Source organism: Rhyacophila brunnea, unplaced genomic scaffold (genome assembly GCF_057557595.1).
Source record: "Rhyacophila brunnea isolate RB1 unplaced genomic scaffold, BYU_Rbru_1.0 scaffold_20, whole genome shotgun sequence".
Taxonomy (NCBI): Eukaryota; Metazoa; Arthropoda; class Insecta; order Trichoptera; family Rhyacophilidae; genus Rhyacophila; species Rhyacophila brunnea.
Genome location: NW_028232860.1, coordinates 14,555,577 through 14,576,889, shown reverse-complemented (window position 1 = coordinate 14,576,889; position 21,313 = coordinate 14,555,577). Strand labels below are relative to the sequence as shown.

Below are 21,313 nucleotides of genomic sequence, written 5' to 3'. Positions count from 1 at the left end.
GAATTAAATAAATATTACAGATGGTGTTGGTTAGTTTTTTTTAATTCATTAAGCCCTGCCAAACTAAACCATAATCGATAAAAAATATTCTTCAAAATATCTATAATAATTATGTATGGTTCAATGGCATAATGTTAGATATTTTATTGATAAACGAATATTTTTTTCTATTATCTACTATGGCTTGGATTAGGTAGGGTTCAATTGAACTTTAAAAACTAACAAACACTATCCACACATTGTTGTAGTCTTAGTTCAATGAAAACAAAATACGTTTGACTGACAAAGTTTAGTGTACATTATTTATATTGGATCTTAACAGCTTATCTCTACCATTCGCCACTACAACATACTCATACTGGTCTATGAAATTGAAGCCTGACCATTAAAGGATTGTACTGTAACTTATAAGTAGCGCAGAAACCCTGCATACTTCAGCCAATTTTTTTTCAATAAGAAGAATGATTTATTTTAACTGATAATGCAAGGAGAGATAGAAGGTGACAGAAGCGTAGGTAGAAGGAGATTCTCTTCGCTACGCCACCTCCACCAGCGGCTCAACATCCAAGGCGTTGAGGATCGGTTACGACTGGCCCAGGATAGGTAGGTTTACTGCAATTTGGTCGACAATCTTTGATAGAAGTCAGCACTTAAAGAAAAAGAATCTCAGTCTCTTTGTAAATTGAACATTGTTCATTGAACGATATTACGTGAGATTACTGCCAAAAATTGGAAAGTCTTGAAATCATGTTATGGAGTAATTTGCAATTTGAAGTTTGACATGTCCTCTGAAATCAGGCGTAATGCTAATTCTATTATAGAATATTACATTCTCAAATCTTGTGAATTATTCGTTAAGGGTCCACACTGCGCCACGTACGTCAAAATGGAGATTTTATGGTATTTTTAGCATAAGCCTGGACATTCCTTAAATGTTGTAGATAATCTATTTATATAATTTTGAAGCCTTATTATCCTTTATATTTATTTTTAACATTTGATGACTGCATAAAGTATTTTTATTACATAAAATAGTATTCTTTTAAACCTCTCGATCTAATGTTTTAGAATATAATCATATTTCAGTACATCCATGTGCAGTGATGTTAAGGGGGGACATGCTCGTCGAAGGTCAAAATTGAGTTTTTATTGTATTTTCAAACCATGATCCTGGACACTCCTTAAACGTTGTAGATAATCTATTTATATAATTTTGAAGCCTTATCATCCTTTATAGTTATTTTAAACATTTTATGACTGCATAAAGTATTTTTGTTACATAAAATAGTTTTCTTTTAAACCTCTCGCTCTAATGTTACATAAGAATGATCTACCATCTCTATAAATTCAATGATGGAGAGTGCTAACTCTAATATATTAGTATTTTGAATTATTATTTATTCTAATTTAAATTAATTTTAACAGTTTCTACATGTGCGTATGTTAAAATTACTTGCGATATTGCATCCATAGATAATATTTGAACGGAACCCAACCTGCAGACCATAGATAATAGATAATAATTTATTAGAAAATTCATAGAAAAAACCACTAAAAATAAAGAACACGCGATTTTGACATGTGTCTTATTCTTCGGCCATATCCGCCCCTTAGTTGGAGCATATGGACACCTCGCGGCGCCTCCAAGAATCCCTGTCGCTCGCCAGTCTTCTTGCTTAGATGTGTAGGCATGTAAATGTTCATTGTTGTTCTGGTGATTTCGGCAGATTTTGCTAACTTACAATGTCCGTTTAAAGGTTCAAAATGTGTCACGGGATGGGAGCATTAGTCTGATAACATTTTAAATACCAAGAAAAACGACATTACACATTTTTTTCTTTGAGCAACAAGCTCACTGTGACAGCACATAATGTGATAGTAATGTATTTGAACCATTACGTCTCGGAATAAAAGTTTATGGGGCACACTGACTTTGCAGCAAATACTGTCAAATTCATTTGAATTTTTTTCTTTTGGTACTACTTTATTTTAGTAGGTGAGCACTTCCTAATGAGAAACTCCCGAGTACGTGTCTGACTGTTAACGGTACAAATAAATGCTAAATACAGTAAAACCTCGTTAATACGAATTCCATGGGACCGAAAATCGAAAAAAAATTCGAATTACGAATTTTGAAATGTATGGGGGGAAAATATGAAAATTAATTTTTTTTTTTTTTCATCAATATTGTTTACGATCATAGATGTGCCTACCAAATTTTTGGTGCAGTGTGTGTTAATGGGTCATAAAATGTCAGGATTAATTTTATTACCTTCTTAAATTAAGTAATTTATGATGTTTTACGAAAAGTCTGTCACAATTTTCAATGACTGGCTCATGAAATAGTGTAGTTTATTATGATTTATTGAATATTAATTACGAAATTTGAATAAAAGGTATGTTTTTATATGAAAATAATGTTCAAGGGACTTTTTTTTCGTGAAAATTTCGAATTATCCCTATTCTTATTAACGAGGTTCTACTGTACATGTGTTTACAAAGTAAGATGTCACAATGTTAATCAACTGGAAAGAAGGGAAAAAATTAAATGATTGGATCAACAATGAAAGTCATGCTATATTATTAAAATCTTTTTTTATAATCAATGTGCAAGTGCATTCATTTTCATGTATAAATTATAGGTACGTACATTATCATTTTAAATATAAACATTAAAAATACCTACTAAAAAACCATTATTTATATAATATTATAAACTTCAATGAATTAAACCTAAATTATAATTATAATCTAAAATGTACATTAGATATAAAATACTTGTTCATATTGCTTTAAATCCCACAATCAAAATGGAGAATAAGATTAATAAGTACTAATTTTATCTTCTCTAGACGTGGCAATATCCTTTCTCCTTCTGTGATATCACGTAACGTTACTTTTATTCCCAAATATACTAAATGTCAATTAATTTGCTTTATATTTTAGCTATTTCTAGAATTATTAACAAAATAAATAGCAAACAATGATAATATAGACATATTTATAAATCTGTATATAATAATTATGTTGCCCAAACTGGTATTTCCATTTTAAAATACTGTATTATTACTGGTACATATTATGTGATATTATTTATTAGCCACAGTAAGAAAAATGTTAAGAATATTGTGTCCTATTGAAAGCAACATTAGAAATACTGAATAATAATATGTTACCCATTGTGAATTAAAAACCTAAGCTTTACACAACGGTAAAAAAAATAATTATTATACTTAATAATACAGAGTAAATTCAAAAAATATACAAGGCATATTGTTTAACTATAGTAATAGTAAGAAAATATCACTCTTATTTTGTGAAATATATTTGCAATGTTCCGGTATGTAATAATATGTATGTATTACACCTCGATGAGATAATTAAAGAATTGTGGTCACACTATACTGCCCTTCCAAGGAAGAAGACAGTAACTTGCAAAATTTGTGAAATTGAGTTATGAATGCCAGCCGTTAAGTAATTTTGAAAGCTATATAATATTCTGTTCACTTCAAAATCAGTATTATTACTAAAATACTGTTAAAATCCTTAGTGAAAAAATGAACATGAGCAAAAAGGCAGTCATTCCACCTATTAATTGCAGTTACTGCTTGTTTGTTTGTATTTTAACATCCTACTTATTAAAAATATCACCGTTTTTTATTAATTCATAGTATGTACTAAAATATGAATAAAACACATTATTTCATTTATCTCGAAAGTGTCTGAGAGTCAGTTACTGCCTTCTTCCTTGGAAGGGCAGTATACTGTAATGCAAAAATGCCTGTCATGGTAGTGTAGTGATTGATTGCAGTGTTATTCAAACAAATACTATAAAGTTAAATATGAGAATAGGCCGCTACATAAAAATACGTAATTTATAATAGAAAAAAAATATAGAAAATAAATATGTGATTCCACTGTTTTTGTTAAATTTACACATTGAATTGATATTCTACATTTATAATTCCATTGTACTGTTATTTCATATTTTTGGTATTCTCTGATATCTAATTATAGCTTGCAGGGAACATGGAAGTATGTGGCGGCCTGTTTTTTGCTGAGATTTTTGCTATAAACAATGAATCGACATTCTATTATGAAATCTCATAATGCCTTAAGGCTGCCTGTTGGTATTAAAACTTATAAGAACAACTCTATATATATGACATACCGATTATGACAGTTGCTCGTTTGTTTTTGTATTACTAAAATCACAAATGTTTATTCTTCACATCTCATCAAGGTGTAATATAATATCGTTGGCTAATATAATAATTTAGAAGGGGAATTCGGGATGCTTGTCTAATCCTTTGAAGAAAGCGAAATCACAGACTCGGCCATTCTCTCCCTGGTCCAATTTATCCATCTTTGACACGTCCTCGGGAGAAATGTCAAAATCGAACACTTCAATGTTCTGCAAACAAAAAAATCAACATAAAACAGTGTTCTTATTTTAACAAGCTTTACATATGCGTGGTTCTATTGTCATCCTGTTTGGAAGTAAGAGGGTGATGGTGTGTTGAGGAGATGAACTGAAATATGATTGTTGAAAGCAGTTGTGTATTTATTTGATGGATTGACACAAGTACAGTGATACAATGATAAAAAATAACAGCAAGGTAGATATTTTAGCCTGAGGCACGATGATATGGAGTGACAGTTCTCTACCAAGATTAAAATCGGAGTGAGATATTCATTAAATCTTGATAGTCTATTTATTGAACTCCTTACAATTGAATAATCCTAACACTGCGTATACCATGCCTTCGATGACAAATGCATTTTAACATAATAAATATTAATAAATATTACTGAGGTAAAAGTTCTTATTTGCAATTGGTAATTAGATTCATGTGAAATTTTTATACTAAAAATGTATGTACTAAATAATCTTATTTTCCGTCGTCAACGTTTCACTATAACACTACAACACACGAATAAGCACTAACCAATACGCTGACGGCCTGTGAAAAAATATATATAAAAATAATCAAATAATATTTCTGCGATCGATTCGTATGTCACAGAATTTGCTGACAATGCTTATTCTCACAGGACTTGTTGATTGTCACACATGCATGCATGCTAAAATTTTATGACAGATTAAAACTAATTAGTTTAAATTAATCCTACGCATAGATGAAAGTGTAATAACCATGGAACAGAAAAGAAGTGTAAAAGATATAATTCTCGAGTACAGATTGCCCAAATATGCTAAAAATGGCAAATTTTCATTTGGGCTAAATCTTATTAATCCATTCTGTGGGAATGATAGATAAGCTCAACGGTGACATGGCAATGTTGCTTACCGCGATTAGAAGTATTAACATTTTTTCAATTATGATTTTCTGTGAATATTAAAATATTTTTTAATAATGGGAAAAGTATGGATGGTAGATAATCAGTAGATACTCAATACAATCTTGCTTTGTTTAAAACTATTTTTACTATTTCTTTTTATTATTTGACAGCGACTGTCAGTTTTGTTTTAAAGTATCATCACCAGCGGAGCCACCTATTTATAGTTATGTGTTCTATTCATAAGCCGGCTTATTTAAATAAATAAGCACCACTATGCATACGACCCTAAAATGTATGTGCTGAAGACTTCATTACCTGCTTCAATCTTTCTGCGTTTGTGCTCTTTGGTATAGCGGCAATGCCTCGCTGAATAATATGACGCAGCAGAAGCTGAGCGGGAGTCTTTCCAAGTTTCTTAGACATCTCCAATATAACCGGGTTGTTCAAGAGGTCAGGCAGTTCCTTCCTATGGTAAATAGAAAATTGTTGAATATATTGACACATAGATACATGTTAATTGATAAGCAGTGTTCCAGTTAACCGGATGTATACCACAAGCGTGTTTGCCCCCTCTACAATATCGTCCGCGCAAGGCCGGCCATAGAAAAAGAGCGTGTGTACATACTGTACTCTTAGCTCCATTATACTAGCCCCGGTCGATTGCTTTAAATAATTTAATATTTATTGTACACACCAGTAGCAAAGGGTGGAGGTAGGCTGTTAATATCTGCCATAAATAGTGCACATTAAACTTTAACTTTTAGTCATATGTATTTGTTTTTATTGAACTAAGACTACAATTTACAGATGGTGTCGGTTAGATTTTAAAAACCAATTAAACCCTACCTCCAAATCATAATAATTTTGGTTTACTTTGGGCGATACGACAAAATTGTTCACACTTTCTCATTGATACTTATTTTTTTTCGTTGGATTAAGAATACATATTAAACATATTGTTGTATCCAACACCATCTGTAAATTGTAATCTTATTTCAATGTAAACAAATACGTATGACTGAAGTTTAGTGTGCACTATTTATGGCGGATCTTAACAGCTTACTTCCACCTTTCGCCACTGGTACACACTGCCATCTTGCGGAATCATGGCGAAATACAAGTCATTATGATTTTATACCAAAAATAGATATGTCGATAAGGTTTTATTTTTTTATAGAAATTCGCGTCCCGTCAAGTACCAGTATGTTAATACCTCCCCATTTAATGGGTTAATAACTTCCTTCAATTTCCAACGTATTTACCTCAATAAACTATTTCTTTTATTCAACGAATAAGACACAGGATTTGAAAATGTATCATTCTATATATTGAATATACATAATTTGAAAACATCTCATGCATATACACACTAAAATACAGGTTCAAGTCCCGTTGGGTGTCGTATTATTTTCTACAAAAGGTTTTCTTCTGGTGTGTATATCAGTGGTTCTCACGTGAAATTTAACTGTGGCCGCACAATTGACATTGACAGTTCTATGGAAACGTCTGGTGGCCGCACCAAATTTCACTTTTTGTGTGATTGAAAAAATTAAAACTAAATTTTATTTACTAAAAAAAATGGATCAATTTATTTGTAGACAAGTCTATTTATTACAAGTCTATTATTTACAACATTTTAGTACATATCTATTTATTGAAAAATAATGAAAATGGAATTCCTCAATACTCTTTTTTTCCAATGCGAGCCGCATGGCTTCGATATTTGTTTTTTATGAAGTGCATTACACTGAATGATCTTTCACAGTATACAGTAGTAGGAAAAACCGACTATATTAATAAACTAATTGTTGCCAATTCTTTGAATTGACTTGATTCTTGGTCAACATATAACTTCGACCAAAATTTTTCAACCGTGGTATTATTAAAATGGTTTTTAGTATCTACTCGGTGATGACTCATTTCCAATAACGCATTTTTAACGTTAGCCCAGTTAATTAAATTAAATACTGAAAATTATGTTGGTGGCTGCAGCAAAATCCTCTAGTGGCCACGGCCACCAGGGCCGCACATGAGAACCACTGGTGTATATGTATGAGTGTTTTCAAATTATGTATATTCAGTATTTACTTCATTTGATTACACATTATGAAATTACGTCAGTTTCTAGATTTATTGACAAAATTATCATGAAAATTACATTGACTGTGACCGAAATACAAAACATACAATTTAATATAATAAGATAAATTTACTAATTTAAAAAAAAACTAATAAAAAAATGATAAGTTCATTGAACGCTTTCTCTGGGTATTGTTATATATTTTTTATGATTATTTTTATCATTGAAATATGCTTTGATAAGTTCGGCGGGTGGTAACGTCTTGGCTTAATAATATAATAATATCATAAGGAACCAGGTTTAAACCCTGGGTCTGACAAATTCACATGTTGTTTGCATTGATGTTTCGGGTATGCACCTAATAAGTTGAGCAAGTGGCTAACATCTCATAAAAAAATTTGTTAATAAAACATCTGCTCTGTGGAGGTCCATTTCTCTTAGGAAAAACACGGTGATAAAATGTAATGTAATTGTATAATTAAATACTTTTTAATGTAAATTATTAGTAATCTGCATGTTTTGTATTTCCATCACTAGATGTCCCCAGTCCTTCGCTTCGCCCTCTGAGATATAATCTATTTCTACATTCTGTGCTGCCCAATTCCATCTAAGTGTTTCTAGGTGCAGTATACTTCTCGTAGATCTAAGAAATTTGATATAAAAATTTGCTTTAGTTAAAATAATTTTAATGATACTGAAATATAAATAAAGCTTCTGAGTACCGTCACCACTCATAAAGATGTAGCATATTGATTGAGAGTAAATAAATCTTGTAAAATTAACGATTTCTTTACTTGAAGCAATCTATGCGTTATTACTGATACAATAAAGTGACTTTTAGGAAAAATTCAGGTTTAAAATAATCACACAGTTGACTCACGATTTACTGGAATAATGCTAAACAGGGGGTGGATTAACACAATTATTGTGAATAAAGGGGGGGGGGTACTTTCATAATACGAGTGTAATCACTATTTTCGCACTTTGAATGATTAAATTGTGGATTCTTGATTTATCATTCATAAATCTGTCGTTTTTTAAGGTTACAAAATTTCTTATGTTAACGGGGCGGGGCGCATAAGAATGTTTGGGAATCCTTTGTTTAGACGGTTAACTTATTGCAACAATAAATTTAACCGCCTCAATACAGCAATATGATAAAGTGATTTTTTTTTATTATCTGTATACCGATATATATTATTGATCACTTTAGCCGTCGATAGCCGCCTTGTGTATAGAATAGACTCATATTTGTGGTAATTATGATCGATCTCGAGTGTGGAGAAATATGGGATGAACTTAAACACGTGTTAAAGAATATGTTATTATAATAATTATGTCTATGGCACAATCGGATTAAAGTTTATCACGAAAGCAAAACGTGGAATCGATATGTGACGACAATCTGTATGGTGCGTTTTGTTCTTTTAGTTGGGTTATAATATTAATGAAAATAGTCCGGCGTCAAAATCGTGGTACACGGAAACTGAGAGAGGAAATTGGAAAGTTCATCATCTTTTTGACAGACAGAATATATAAGACATATACATACATACACGTAATATTATTATGACTAACTAAATATAAGGTAAATCAAGAGTCAACAACTGTAATTATATTTTTTCTCTATGAATTTTCCGTATTAATCATTCCATCAATTTTTCCACTGTGAATATACTTTGAACCTGTATGAAACTGGATACATTTACCCAAATGTGAGGCGTAAAAGCCATATCCTTGCCACGGGATCTCCACAATTGGCAGAATACAGCCGAAAATTGGGCTACTGATCAAATATATTAGAATAAATAAAGTACAATTAAGATTAATTGATAATATAATAAAAGTGATATAATCTACTTTGGTGCAGATTTATCAGATGACTTACTCTAACCCTAATTTTTTCATGAAGGATCCCAGTCCTTTGGATCCAAGGGGGGAGTAGGCGGTGATGGTGATGTTATTCTGTTTGCAGAACTCCACCAACGGCCGCTGCTGGAAGTAGACGTGGAGCTCCACTTGGAGGTTCGCCGGTTTGATGCGGGAGTTCTCCACCACGCGCTTTATTTGCCGCTCGTTGAAATTTGAAAGCCCTATTGATTTCGCTAGGCCATCATCAACCAGTTTCTCCATTTCCTGGAATATGTATACGTCCAGTCATTAATACTCTAGATACAATATTAGTAAACTTATAACAAGGACAGAAATTATGCAAGATTAATTTATCGGATACGATTGTTAGTAGCAAAATGGTCACCTTGCCTGTCTACCGTGTCTGTTGGACGAAGGTAAGCTGTGATAGGTAACTGAAGAAAAGTCATATTTATGGGACTTGAATTTGAATTTTGTTTCATCGTCAGTATTTTAGTGATACAATTTACAGAATATTAAATGTTATGTTATACTTTTTTTATAATATTTAGGTATTTCACTAAACAAAGATAATATGCACTAAAATAGATATTTTTATAAAACATGTAAGTAAGTACAGTCGAACTCGGTTATTACGATCTCGGACATAGCCAGATCTCGGATGTAATGAGGAAACATTCGTACACATTTGGTTTATGATTTTCTGCATACATTTTTATTCACTGTTATAACGAGCAACTTATCGGATATATCGAGCTAAAATACTGTTAATGCATCGATCGTTTAAAAACATTTCGACCCTAAGCAATAAAATCCAACCGGACAGGATGCCCCCAAGGACGGATTACGTTGATGACACTAGTTAAGAGTCTAATTGTTGTTTTCGCCGACAATAATGAAAAAGTATCCATGCACATGGTTGAAAAATCCAAGGTTTGTGAAGTCCGTAGGTACATACCAGCATTCATTACAATAAACAACTTCTTTTGTAGTTTATGAAGGCCAAGCTTGTTTCGGGGATTTTTATGATGGTTTTCAGATTTTTTATTTTCGACATTTTTTGTTATGTGACAGCTCATTTAAAAATACCTATTCTCTGATATAACGAGTACCACTTATAACGAGCAAATTCAGTCGGTCCCATCTTCCTCGCAATAACCAAGTTCGACAGTATATATAATTTGTTTATAATCGATCTGTTTTTAAGTGAATCGTGAAACAAAATAGCTAGATAATTTATGTAAATAAATAGTTTAATATTATTATTATGATAAAGTAGGTAGGTCAATGACATGAATATGGACGAATCATCTGGAAAAGAAAATGACACTCACTTTATTGTCGGGTCTGCCGAATGGCATAATCTGTTCTAACGCCATTACAATAAAGGTGATATTGCTATAAATTCCTGATGCTTTTTGTTGGGTCTGCCGAATGGTTGGGTTCGAACGGGTTCGCTCAAATGAACATTGACATTAGAAACACTGCTCTAACGCCATTACAATAAAGGTCATATTGCTATACATTCCCGATGCGTGATATCGCATAATGGAAATTGCGTGACGTCTACCTATACATGCGAATTTACTTGCTAGCTACTGTATTGAGTGCGTCGTCCATTAGTAATGTCATTGAGGTAGGTAGATATAAAAAAACTGGCAATTCACGCCTATATTTTTCTTCACTATTTCGATGCAAGTTTTTGATATTTTGTTCGACATCGTTTATAAACTAGAAAAAAAATATACTTACTTAGTTACAGAAAAATATATATCATAGAATAAAGATTAAGTGTACAGATGTAGTGTCCATATACAAATATACTACGAAATGGTTTGCCAGAGAATTTCACCCAATTCCAAAAACCAACACAAATGGTTATACACATACTCTTGTATTTTTTCATTATGGACAATAAATAACGTCAGTGGCGTAGTGGTGTCGGAGCATGCCTGAGCAGCACTCCGGCACTTCTCCAAACAGTTTTCATCAATATTATGTTATACGCAGCGCTCGAAATGGAAAAGTTTACGAACCGGAGCGCTCGACATTTTTCTGAGGATATTTACATATTTATCAAATTTTAAATGTATTTCATAAAAATAAGTGTGTTTGATTTTCTATTTATATGGATTATCTAGTTCAGACGGTCAAATTATTTTGTCCACAAGATGGAGCAATAGTCTTACCGATTTCACGAAAAGGAATGGCGCTCAGGTGCGCTCCGGTCTATTTCGAGCCCTGGTTATACGCAATAGTTTTGAATCACGCGATTTCCTAAGAAATATGTATATTACTACTATTTTTTACTTGGAAACAATAGAGAGCCAGTAAAGGCAACGAAGACGGCGTTGGATCAACTTAGGTCTTATTTAATTCCACAGAACAGATAATAAATAGAATTCCGATAGGCTATATACCAATACAGTAAATTTTGACGCAGGGTTTTAAATGTGAGTGTCCTACGAAAATGAATCACGCCAATGCATAAACCGAGAGCAGTTGTCAGTATTCGACGTATGACGTATTCTTGACCCATGCTTAAATTTATCCCATATTCTTCTTTACTCGAGATCGGTTGCCTGCTTCTCCTTACCCGTTAGGTATTTCAGTTCCCATTATTTCTGACTTTCCTGCTTAATTCCAAAGGTATCCAATTGGAATGGTCTTGCTTCATTCCAATTGGATACATTTGGAATTTGGCCCTAAAGCAAAGGATTACGAATTACGATTTTTTGGTACATATCCGTCGAATTATCAAAAACACGTGTTTTATAAAAAGTGGGTTCATGGAGAGGAAAGCGGGGGTGGGCGAATAATTAGGATGTTTAAAAACTGCGACCTGGCATCATTTAGCACTACACCACTAAATGACGTCCTCGGCAGCGCTCGAAATGGAAAAGTTTACGAACCGGAACGCTCGATAATTTTCTAAATATATTAACATAGTTATCAAATTTTATGTATATTTTATAAAAATAAGTGTGTTAGATTTTTTGTTATATGGCTTATCTAGGTCAGGCGGTCAAATTATGTTTTCCACGAGACGGAACGATAATTTTACCGATTTTACGAACCGGAACGGCGCTCCGGTGCGCTCCGATCCATTTCAAGCTCTGGTCCTCAGTATGAATGTCATAAGTTAACTAATTTGTATAGGTACCTATAGTTTCCGAAAGAAACATAATATTTCGTTTGTTATGAAAAATAATGTGCCGAAACTGAAACCCTGCGAATATTTGTTTTTCACCTGAAGTTTCCTGTTAACAATAATGAGGTTCTTACCCTCCAGATTGCTATGTGGTCAGTATTGGGGTCAATGATAAACTCTCCATCGGCATTTGTGGGATGCAGGTCGCCTTCTGTATATTTGAAAGCAAAAGGTGCATGAACCAGATACAAATCCAAATAATCCAGTTGTAAAGCCTGTATGGATTGATCGAAGAACTTTCGGACTAATGACGGATGGTTTCCTGCAATGAAAAGATTGGAGATAAATATTATTATTAAGTGTAATAGTTGCCATAATAATATGTCAATATTATCAGATTCATAAGGCCGGTCGCACAAACAAACTAGTCTCGACTGCTACACGTCGAATTTTTGTCGATGTGATTTTGTCGTCATTCACACATGATTATGTTACCGCGCATAACGTCGGTGCGACATTTTTGGTAAGAAAAACATCTGTTTGCCGTGTGTAACAAATTTCTCTCGATATGGGTCACAGGTAGAATAACAAAATGTTGCAGCAATGCATGTGAAGATGCTGCTTTTTCATTCGTTTAGTGATGTCATTGTACCGGCATGGTCCGCGCTGAAGAGAGTTGCAGCATTGCCGGTCTTTTTGATTTGTGACCATGTCGCAGTTAAAACGATATTATATGTGCGACCGGGTTAGGAGGCAAGGACTAGTAATAAATGGCAATGGATTCTACGGCTAAAATAAAATCATTTTTTAAGAAATTCTTTGTGTTCCCTTTTGATCATGTAAGAGCCAAGAAACACGGCAACGCAGATCATTACTTGATTCCAAACGTATTCCATTGAAATCAATCTATCCAGTTGGAATGATCTTGTTCGATTCCAGTTGGATACATTTGGAATAAAGTAAGATTTGTGTATGCAGTGCCCCGTTTGTGTTGCCATATGGTTTGGCCGTCAGGTAAGTAGATAGGTATAGGCAATTATTTGGTTATGGGAAAACACCCATAACAGTCATATTACAAAGTGATAAAGTAATTTTAATTATTAGGTATTGGTAGAATCTAGCACAAAATTATAATAAATTGCTGGTTCAATGTATGAGAAACATCAATAACAGAATTATAAAAAAATGCTTTATTGGATTTTAAACACTTTCCTCCTGGTCCTTTCGGGTCAGAGTGGTGATTTTAGTTTTTACCTACAAAGTTTTCTGTATTAGGTATGTATATTTTTTTATAATTATTATCTTTGTTGACAATGGTTGTCAATGCCGTGTCCACATTGGCAACAAGTTGCTGGCAACATATAATATAATACGGCGTAAGGGCGTAACCACTATGATAGGTAACTCACCTCCTGGGGGTAGTTTGGTGACGATGAATAGATCAGCCCGTTTGACTTTGCCAGCGTCCAGCCACTTCTTGAGGACTTTGCCGATGACGGCTTCGTTCTCGTAGACGAGCGCCGTGTCGATGTGGCGATACCCGGCTTCCAATGCTTTTTCGAGTGCTGCCTCTAATTCCTCGTCCGTTGCCTGCAATAGAATTATTAACAATAATTAACAATCGAGTTCACATTCAATTAATATCTACTGTTAATTGTCTACTGTACACCCCAAATGTTTTTGACACATCGACTGAAAACAGCTGCCAACTTATTAACTTCAAAACAGCCTATTTATTGGTGTGAACAACGAACGAAAAATAATAAAATAAAACCGTTTCACACCTGTATGCTCCATTTGGTCTAGGGATTGCAGTACCGGTATATCAAAACCGGTATCCCAGTATTTTTCGATACCGAAATACCGGTTTTTAAAATCGGACAATACCGATATATTCGGTATTGAAAGTGAAAACAAAAATTAACACAAAGGGTTTAATGTGACTGTATTTTTGGTCGCGCTACGCGATGTCTGGTTTACTTCCATTGCTTTTCAACGCCCTTGGAGACCAGCAATGACATGTGTTATATAAGATTAATATTATATATTTATTAGTAGATACTATAGATACTATAGATACTATAAGAAGTTATACTTCTTTAGGCGCGTTTGTAAAATCAGATCAGAGTGTATTTTTGGCATGTGACATGTAACACATAATTTATTTTTTCACAGAAAATAAACGCACTCGATTGGATTCGAACCACCGATTGTTCGGTTATCAGCCGAACGCACTACCTTTACGCTACAGTATGATACTGCAATCGTGACGATTATACAGTATAACATTATAGTTTAGAATTGTTCCGTTGCCTAGGCAGCGAATTTATTATTGTCGTCCATTTGCAATTCCTTACGTAAACAAACTATTAAACTTCAGAGTGACATTTGGTACTTTAATATAAGTTAAAATGTATAGAAATAAACCAACGGCGCGCAATAAGCGGCCCATTTTCTTACGTGTGTAATTTAACAAGATAATTAGGAGCTAGTCGAAGAATCTAGGTTATCACAAGTTTTGTTTTTGTTTTGTTACGCCAAAGAAGTATAACTTCTAACGCGCGTATATAAGTACTCACACCGAATTTTTTACATATATTTCAAGAATATAGGTATTAGTATTTTAATCCGGTATTGCAACCCCTAATCTGGACTAAATTATCGAAAAAACGAAAATAATGACTAAATATTGGAAATACATACATATTGTAATGCATCGTAACAAACAGTCATCCGTAGGTATTTAAATATTTCAACTTGGTACCTGTTGATAAATAATTTATCGAATGATTCGTTACTAACAAAAACTAAATCTAGATACTGGTACCTATGGTAAAGATAATTATGGAAATATTGGTAAAAAAACGAATCGATAGTTTTTTGACGGCCCTAATAAGCAGTGGCGTTCCTAACGCCGCCCTCAAGCACACGTTAGAATGCGGTCCCATTTAATTTTAGTCTCAAATGGTATTCGAAAATTTTTGGTATACCTGCATAATTTAGCTAAATCTGCTAAATATATTATGTCAGTGGTTAAGGGTGGATGTAGACTGTTAAGACGATACATCAGTGAAACTGCAAATAATTTTCAACTATAGGCGCAACGAAATTTTGGACTCGCTGGCATTCGGAGAGAGAACGTCGAGCTGGGAACACGTCAATTTGTTTCGTGATGGCGACGGGGGTATTAATTCTTAAATCGTGTAAAGATGACTAAAAACGTTACCCATTTACTTGAAAAAGAAAACATGTCAATGAATATATTATTATTGTTACTAGTAGAACATACGTTTAAGTGCCCACCACCACCCGTCATATATGCACAACCGTGGATATGCACGGCCGCCTTCTATGACGCTTTAAACATGTCTGAAAGAAGTGATTTTAAGTGCCCATTCCGTCCCGAGACGGAGCCGCACGGGACTGATGCTGCAACCATGCACCGTAGTGCTTAAAGAAGAAAGTTAAGAAAGATTTTTTTTGTTTTTTGGACTGGCTCTGCTGTCCGCTGACGTTAAGCGCTTTGTGTACCCGCATACTGAGTGTCACGAATTGAAATGGATGAGTCTACAGAAGAGTCGGGACTATCCCGCTCCCCATACGACGCTGCAAATTTCTCAAATGCCGCAAAGTTGGCCTCGGTTGCTACCAGATCTCCATGGGCCATACCAATTGGGCCCATGTGAAAACGGACCCTGGCAAACAGCTCCGCTCGTTCGAATTCCATAAGCGGGCAATCCCAGAGGATGTGTTCAACATCTTGGTGGTCATGCCCGCAGGTACAACCCGGCCCATCTACTATCAAGCCAAACTCGTGGAGTCTGGCGGCGAAGTTGCCATGGCCGGTGAGGAACTGGCTAATCCAGTGCGAAGTTTGGAGTCTTCTAGTTTGGTGCCTGCAGAATACGTCTGGAAAAAAACGGTAAGTGTGCCGTCCCTTGGGGGAGGCGGTCCACCTCGCCTGCCATGCCGCAAATGCGGTCTTGTACACAATGTCACTTACAGTCTTCCTGTAAGGAATGTCCTCGGATCTCTGCGGTGGTGTCAGATGGACACCGGCGAGTGTTGTGCTGATCCCCCTCGGGAGGAGGGTGATCAATCCTCTGACTTGGACGTGCACATCGAGGGGTAGCCCCCGCGAGTACGGCAAGCGCGTCAGTAGAAGTTGTGCGGTAGGCTTTGGTAAGCGAGATCAGCGCAAGTCGCTGCCCGCTTAGTAGTGCGCGTCTCACGAGAGTTAAGGAATTTACTCGGGAATGCCAAATGCTGGAGGCGTAACCGGCAATTCCCATGAAAATTGCACCGTATGCAACCTTAAGGGCTCTAGGCTTAAGTCCCCAATTGCTGCCCGCCATTCGGGCCATTCTCTGATAGGCCGAATTGGCCTTAGTGACGGCCGTCTTGGCGTGGTGAACGAAAGACAGCTTGTCATCAAGAATTACTCCCAGATACGTAACCCTTTCGGAGAAACGCACTGAGGTCTGGCCAAAACGAACCGTGGGCGGCCGTCGAGCTATGTTGACCCGAGAACTACCCCTGAGGAGGACAGCTTCCGTCTTGCTCGGGGCAAAGGATAAACAGAACATTAAATGGACGCATGTTGGATTTATATGACAAATTATATTTCGTCTGGCATGCGTCATTTGCACCCGCGAACCGCAATCCGCGCATCGCCTAGCCACGATCTTTTTAGACCGTGCCTCAACTGAGGTATAGCCTTAAGATCCGGCATAAATAGTGAACATTAAATTTGGTCGGTCATACGTAGGTATTCTGTTTTCATTGAACTAAGAATACAAATTGCAGATAGTGTTGGTCAGTTTTAAAAATTCAGTTATATGTAAACCAAGCCATAATAAATAATAGTCGTCTATCTATATTCTATAAAATAGTAGGTATTTAATATTTTACCATTAAATCATACAATTTTAGATATTTCATAGATAGAAGAATATTTTTTATCCATTATGGTTTGGTTAGGCTAGTCTATGGGCAGAGCTTCATAAATTTAAAAAAAACTAACCAACAACCATAATATGTAATATTATTATGTATTCAATGAAAACTATATCATTACTCTAAGATGAAAACAAATAAGTATAACTGAAAAAACGTGCACTATTTTTGACGGATCGCCCATAGCATATACTTAAACTAGTATGGTTGGTTTAGGTAGGGTTTAATTGATTTAAAAAAAAAACTAAGGGCACAGACACACGGCATTGCAGTCGACGCACGTCTACTCACGTCCACTGCAATGCCGTGAGTCTGCAGCCTTACCAGTACCATCTACAATTTGTATATTAGTTCAATGAAAACAAATAAGTTTAACTGACGTGTGCACTATTTAATATGTTGGATCTTAACAGCCCACCTCAACTCCTCGCCACTGATATAGTATTATGTAATAATTAAAACATGTGACATTATTACTTTTGGACATAAAATTATTTTATTGTCTTAATAAAATTGTAGGCAAGTATAAAAAATAATGTAGAATGGCAAATATGCTTAAGTACGAGGGTGGGTCAATAAGTCCTTAGAAAAGCCGACAGGTGGCGCGACTAGTACTGTAAGCGGTTTGTTTTCATGCAGCGGCACTACCGATTCAGTATGCTGCAAAGTTTCAATCAGATTGGTCGGGTTGTTGTGTGTTTCTCGTACATTTAAAAAAAAATTTGCTTGTGGAAAATGGAAAAATGGAAAATTGAGTTCAGAGCTGTTATTAAACATTTTAATATAAAAGGGTTAACAGCAAACGAAATAAAAAATGAGTTGGATTTAGTTCATGGCATATCTGCTCCTTCACTTGCAACTATTTATAACTGGTTAAATGAATTTAAACGTGGTCGTACATCAACAAAGGATGAACCACGCTCAGGACGTCCTGTAGAGGTGACTACACCAGAAATGATCAATAAAATCCACGATATGGTGTTAAGTGACCAAAGATTAAAGTTGAGTGAGATAATTGAGGTTACAGGGATCTCAAAAGGTAGCGTCATTTCTATTTTACATGACAAATTGGGCATGAAAAATATTTCTGCAAGATGGGTGCCGCGTTTGCTTACAGTCGACAATAAACGCAATAGGGTGGTGGCCTCTAAAGCCCTGTTGTCGCTCATGCAACGCAATCCGGATGAATTTTTTCGTCGCTTTGTGACTGTAGATAAAACATGGATACACCACTATACTCCCGAGACGAAAGAACAGTCAAAGCAGTGGATTGCGAAGGCAAACCATGTCCAAAGAAGGCGAAAACCGTAAAATCAGCTGGTAAGGTTATGGCTACTGTATTTTGGGATGCACGTGAAATTATTTTCGTTGACTATTTGGAAAAAGAAAAAACAATAACAGGGGATTATTATGCATCTTTATTGGACCAGCTAAAAAACAAAATTGAAGAAAAACGGCCTCATTTAAACAGGAAAAAAATCCTCTTTCATCAGGACAATGCCCGTGTTCACACATGTTTACGATCAATGGCTAAAATTGGCGAATTGAAGTTCGAATTGGTCGACCACCCACCGTATTCGCCAGATTTAGCCCCCAGTGACTTTTTCCTTTTCCCAAACTTTAAAAAATGGCTAAGTGGACAACGTTTTTTTTCAAATGAAGAAGTCATCGATCGGACAAATGCTTATTTTGAGGACCTTCCGAAAACTTATTTTTCTGACGGTTTAAAAAAAATTGAGAAACGTCTAACCAAGTGTATTGAGCTCCAAGGAGATTATGTTGAGAAATAAAAAAAAATACAAAAATAAAAACTGTTTTAATGCTTTTTTCTAAGGAATTATTGACCCACCCTCGTATTATAGATACCTACGGCTACAGATATACCTAATCTAGCATAATATATTATTATACGTACTAAACGACATTTTTAAATGATTGATTGATTGAAACGAATGCGATTATAATAATAAATTAGTTGGGTTTTGTTTCATATTAGTTAATATCCTTTTAAATTTACATCATCCGTTGTTAATATGTTGTATCCGTATTTCGATTTTGCATTGTGAATAAAAAAACGTTCTATGTTTAAAATTACGACAGCCAGTGGTGTTACAGTAAATATTTGCCAGAAAAGATATTAAATTTGTGAAAATAAACTTAAATTTGTACGTTTTTCTGCGATAAATTATTATTTATTGCATTATACTTCTCGTAATTAATCACCTACCTCAGCGCTCGAAATGGAAAAGTTTACGAACCGGAGCGCTCGACAAATTTGCTGAAGATATTTTAGTCATCAAATAGTATGTGTATTTTATAAAAATAAGTGTGTTAGATTTTCTATTCTATGGCCTATCCAGCTCAGATGGTCAACATATTTTTTCCACGAGACGGAGCGATATTTTTACAAATTTCACGAGCCGGAACGGCGCTCCGGTGCGCTCCGTTCCATTTCGAGCCCTGACCTACCTTGCAAAGCAGTTTTAATAACTGTACGTAATCGATGACTAATTAAACCGACCTTCAGTTTCACGACTTACCTACCCTACCGCAACGAAAATTTAAAAAAAAGTTAATTCTCAACCTTCAAAAAATGATCTATGCAGCGTTTAGGTAACTGCTGTTACTGCGGTTTTAATCAAGAGATACGCTTGTACTACATAATAAAATAATATTACATATTTTTCATTGACAGATACAATTAGATCGGTAGTCATTTTGTTTTTATCAAGGTTACTTTCATTTTCTGCGAATTAAATTATGACCATACGTAGTGTTATGTTATAATGTTTCTTCTTTCGCGACGATTTGAGCTGGAATCGTCGAGATGGAAGACAAAACATAGCGAAGCAGACGTACTCTCGATATATATACCATCATAAATTGTCCGGTGTTCGAATTTAGAACTAAGGTCATCACAGCATAAAAAGTGTTGAATTATAATATGTCAAATCCTAGCATGTGGCGCCCTCACTCAGCGGGCAACTTATACTGGTGGATCTATACGTCAGGTTAGTTGATTCCAAACAATCGTTTAGGTAATTAAATAAGGTAATTTTAACTGATACATATAATTAATATGTGTATGTAAGTACATATATGGAAAATAAAAATTACGGAAGTATGCACTGCAAAAGACGGTAATAATAATAGTTATAATAGCTTTCCACCAACGAACGATTAGTTGAATTATGATCATTGATCATTGCGACCACACGCATAATATAATATATTCACAAACTTAGCAAAATAACTATTTATTACTTACGCATGCGCGATATTTAATAGAATTAATAATCGCTATGACACACTGTGTTTCACCATAAATAAAAATAATTATCATCAACCGGTTCGAAGTGGGACAGTCAACATTATAGATTTGTTCGCGGAAATCCAGTCTTACCAATAACAAGGGATTTTCAGAGAATGTGATCAATAAATGCATAATTATTATTATGATTCCCTTTTTTCAGTGATATTTTATTTTTCACAAAAGCGTCCATCATATTCCCGAGAATTCGAGATTTTTCAACTAACTGTCCATCTAGCAAAAATAGGACTCACGAAAAACACAATAACCGTATTAAAAAAGTAAATTAACATCATCATTCTTGCGCGAATTTTATTGACCTCTACAGATTGGAGGTCATATATTAATACCTTCTTGTCTTTGCGCTGGATCGAGCACACATAAAAAATGACAACATGACAAAAACCCCCGGACATCATAACCCCCCTGTACAATAACCCCCATTATAAAAACTCTCAGACGATTACCTCCACCCCACATTATAAATGTCGGTAGATTCAATTTAATTAAATATGATAAAATAATAATTAATGAGTAAACAAAATGAGACAAATATATTTCGGATTACAAGTTCATGAAATTCTGCGACACGCTTCTGTAGCTTTTTTCTTATTCTTTTCGTTAATATTACTTTAAATACAAA

The 21,313-nt window shown here is 34.7% G+C and overlaps 1 protein-coding gene across 1 annotated transcript in view; it reads right to left on the bottom strand.

The window, feature by feature from the left end:
- Positions 1-3,992: 3,992 nt before the first annotated feature.
- The window catches only part of LOC147071256 (1,5-anhydro-D-fructose reductase), a 39,897-nt gene continuing 22,576 nt past the window's right edge, over positions 3,993-21,313 (bottom strand). Inside the window, exons 2-6 of the mRNA XM_085948051.1 lie at positions 13,814-13,994; positions 12,539-12,726; positions 9,270-9,517; positions 5,617-5,767; positions 3,993-4,414 (exon numbers count right to left, since the gene is read on the bottom strand). Coding sequence (XP_085804177.1) covers positions 4,277-4,414; positions 5,617-5,767; positions 9,270-9,517; positions 12,539-12,726; positions 13,814-13,994 — 906 coding nt within the window. The 3' untranslated portion in view covers positions 3,993-4,276. The remainder of the gene's footprint in view (positions 4,415-5,616; positions 5,768-9,269; positions 9,518-12,538; positions 12,727-13,813; positions 13,995-21,313) is intronic.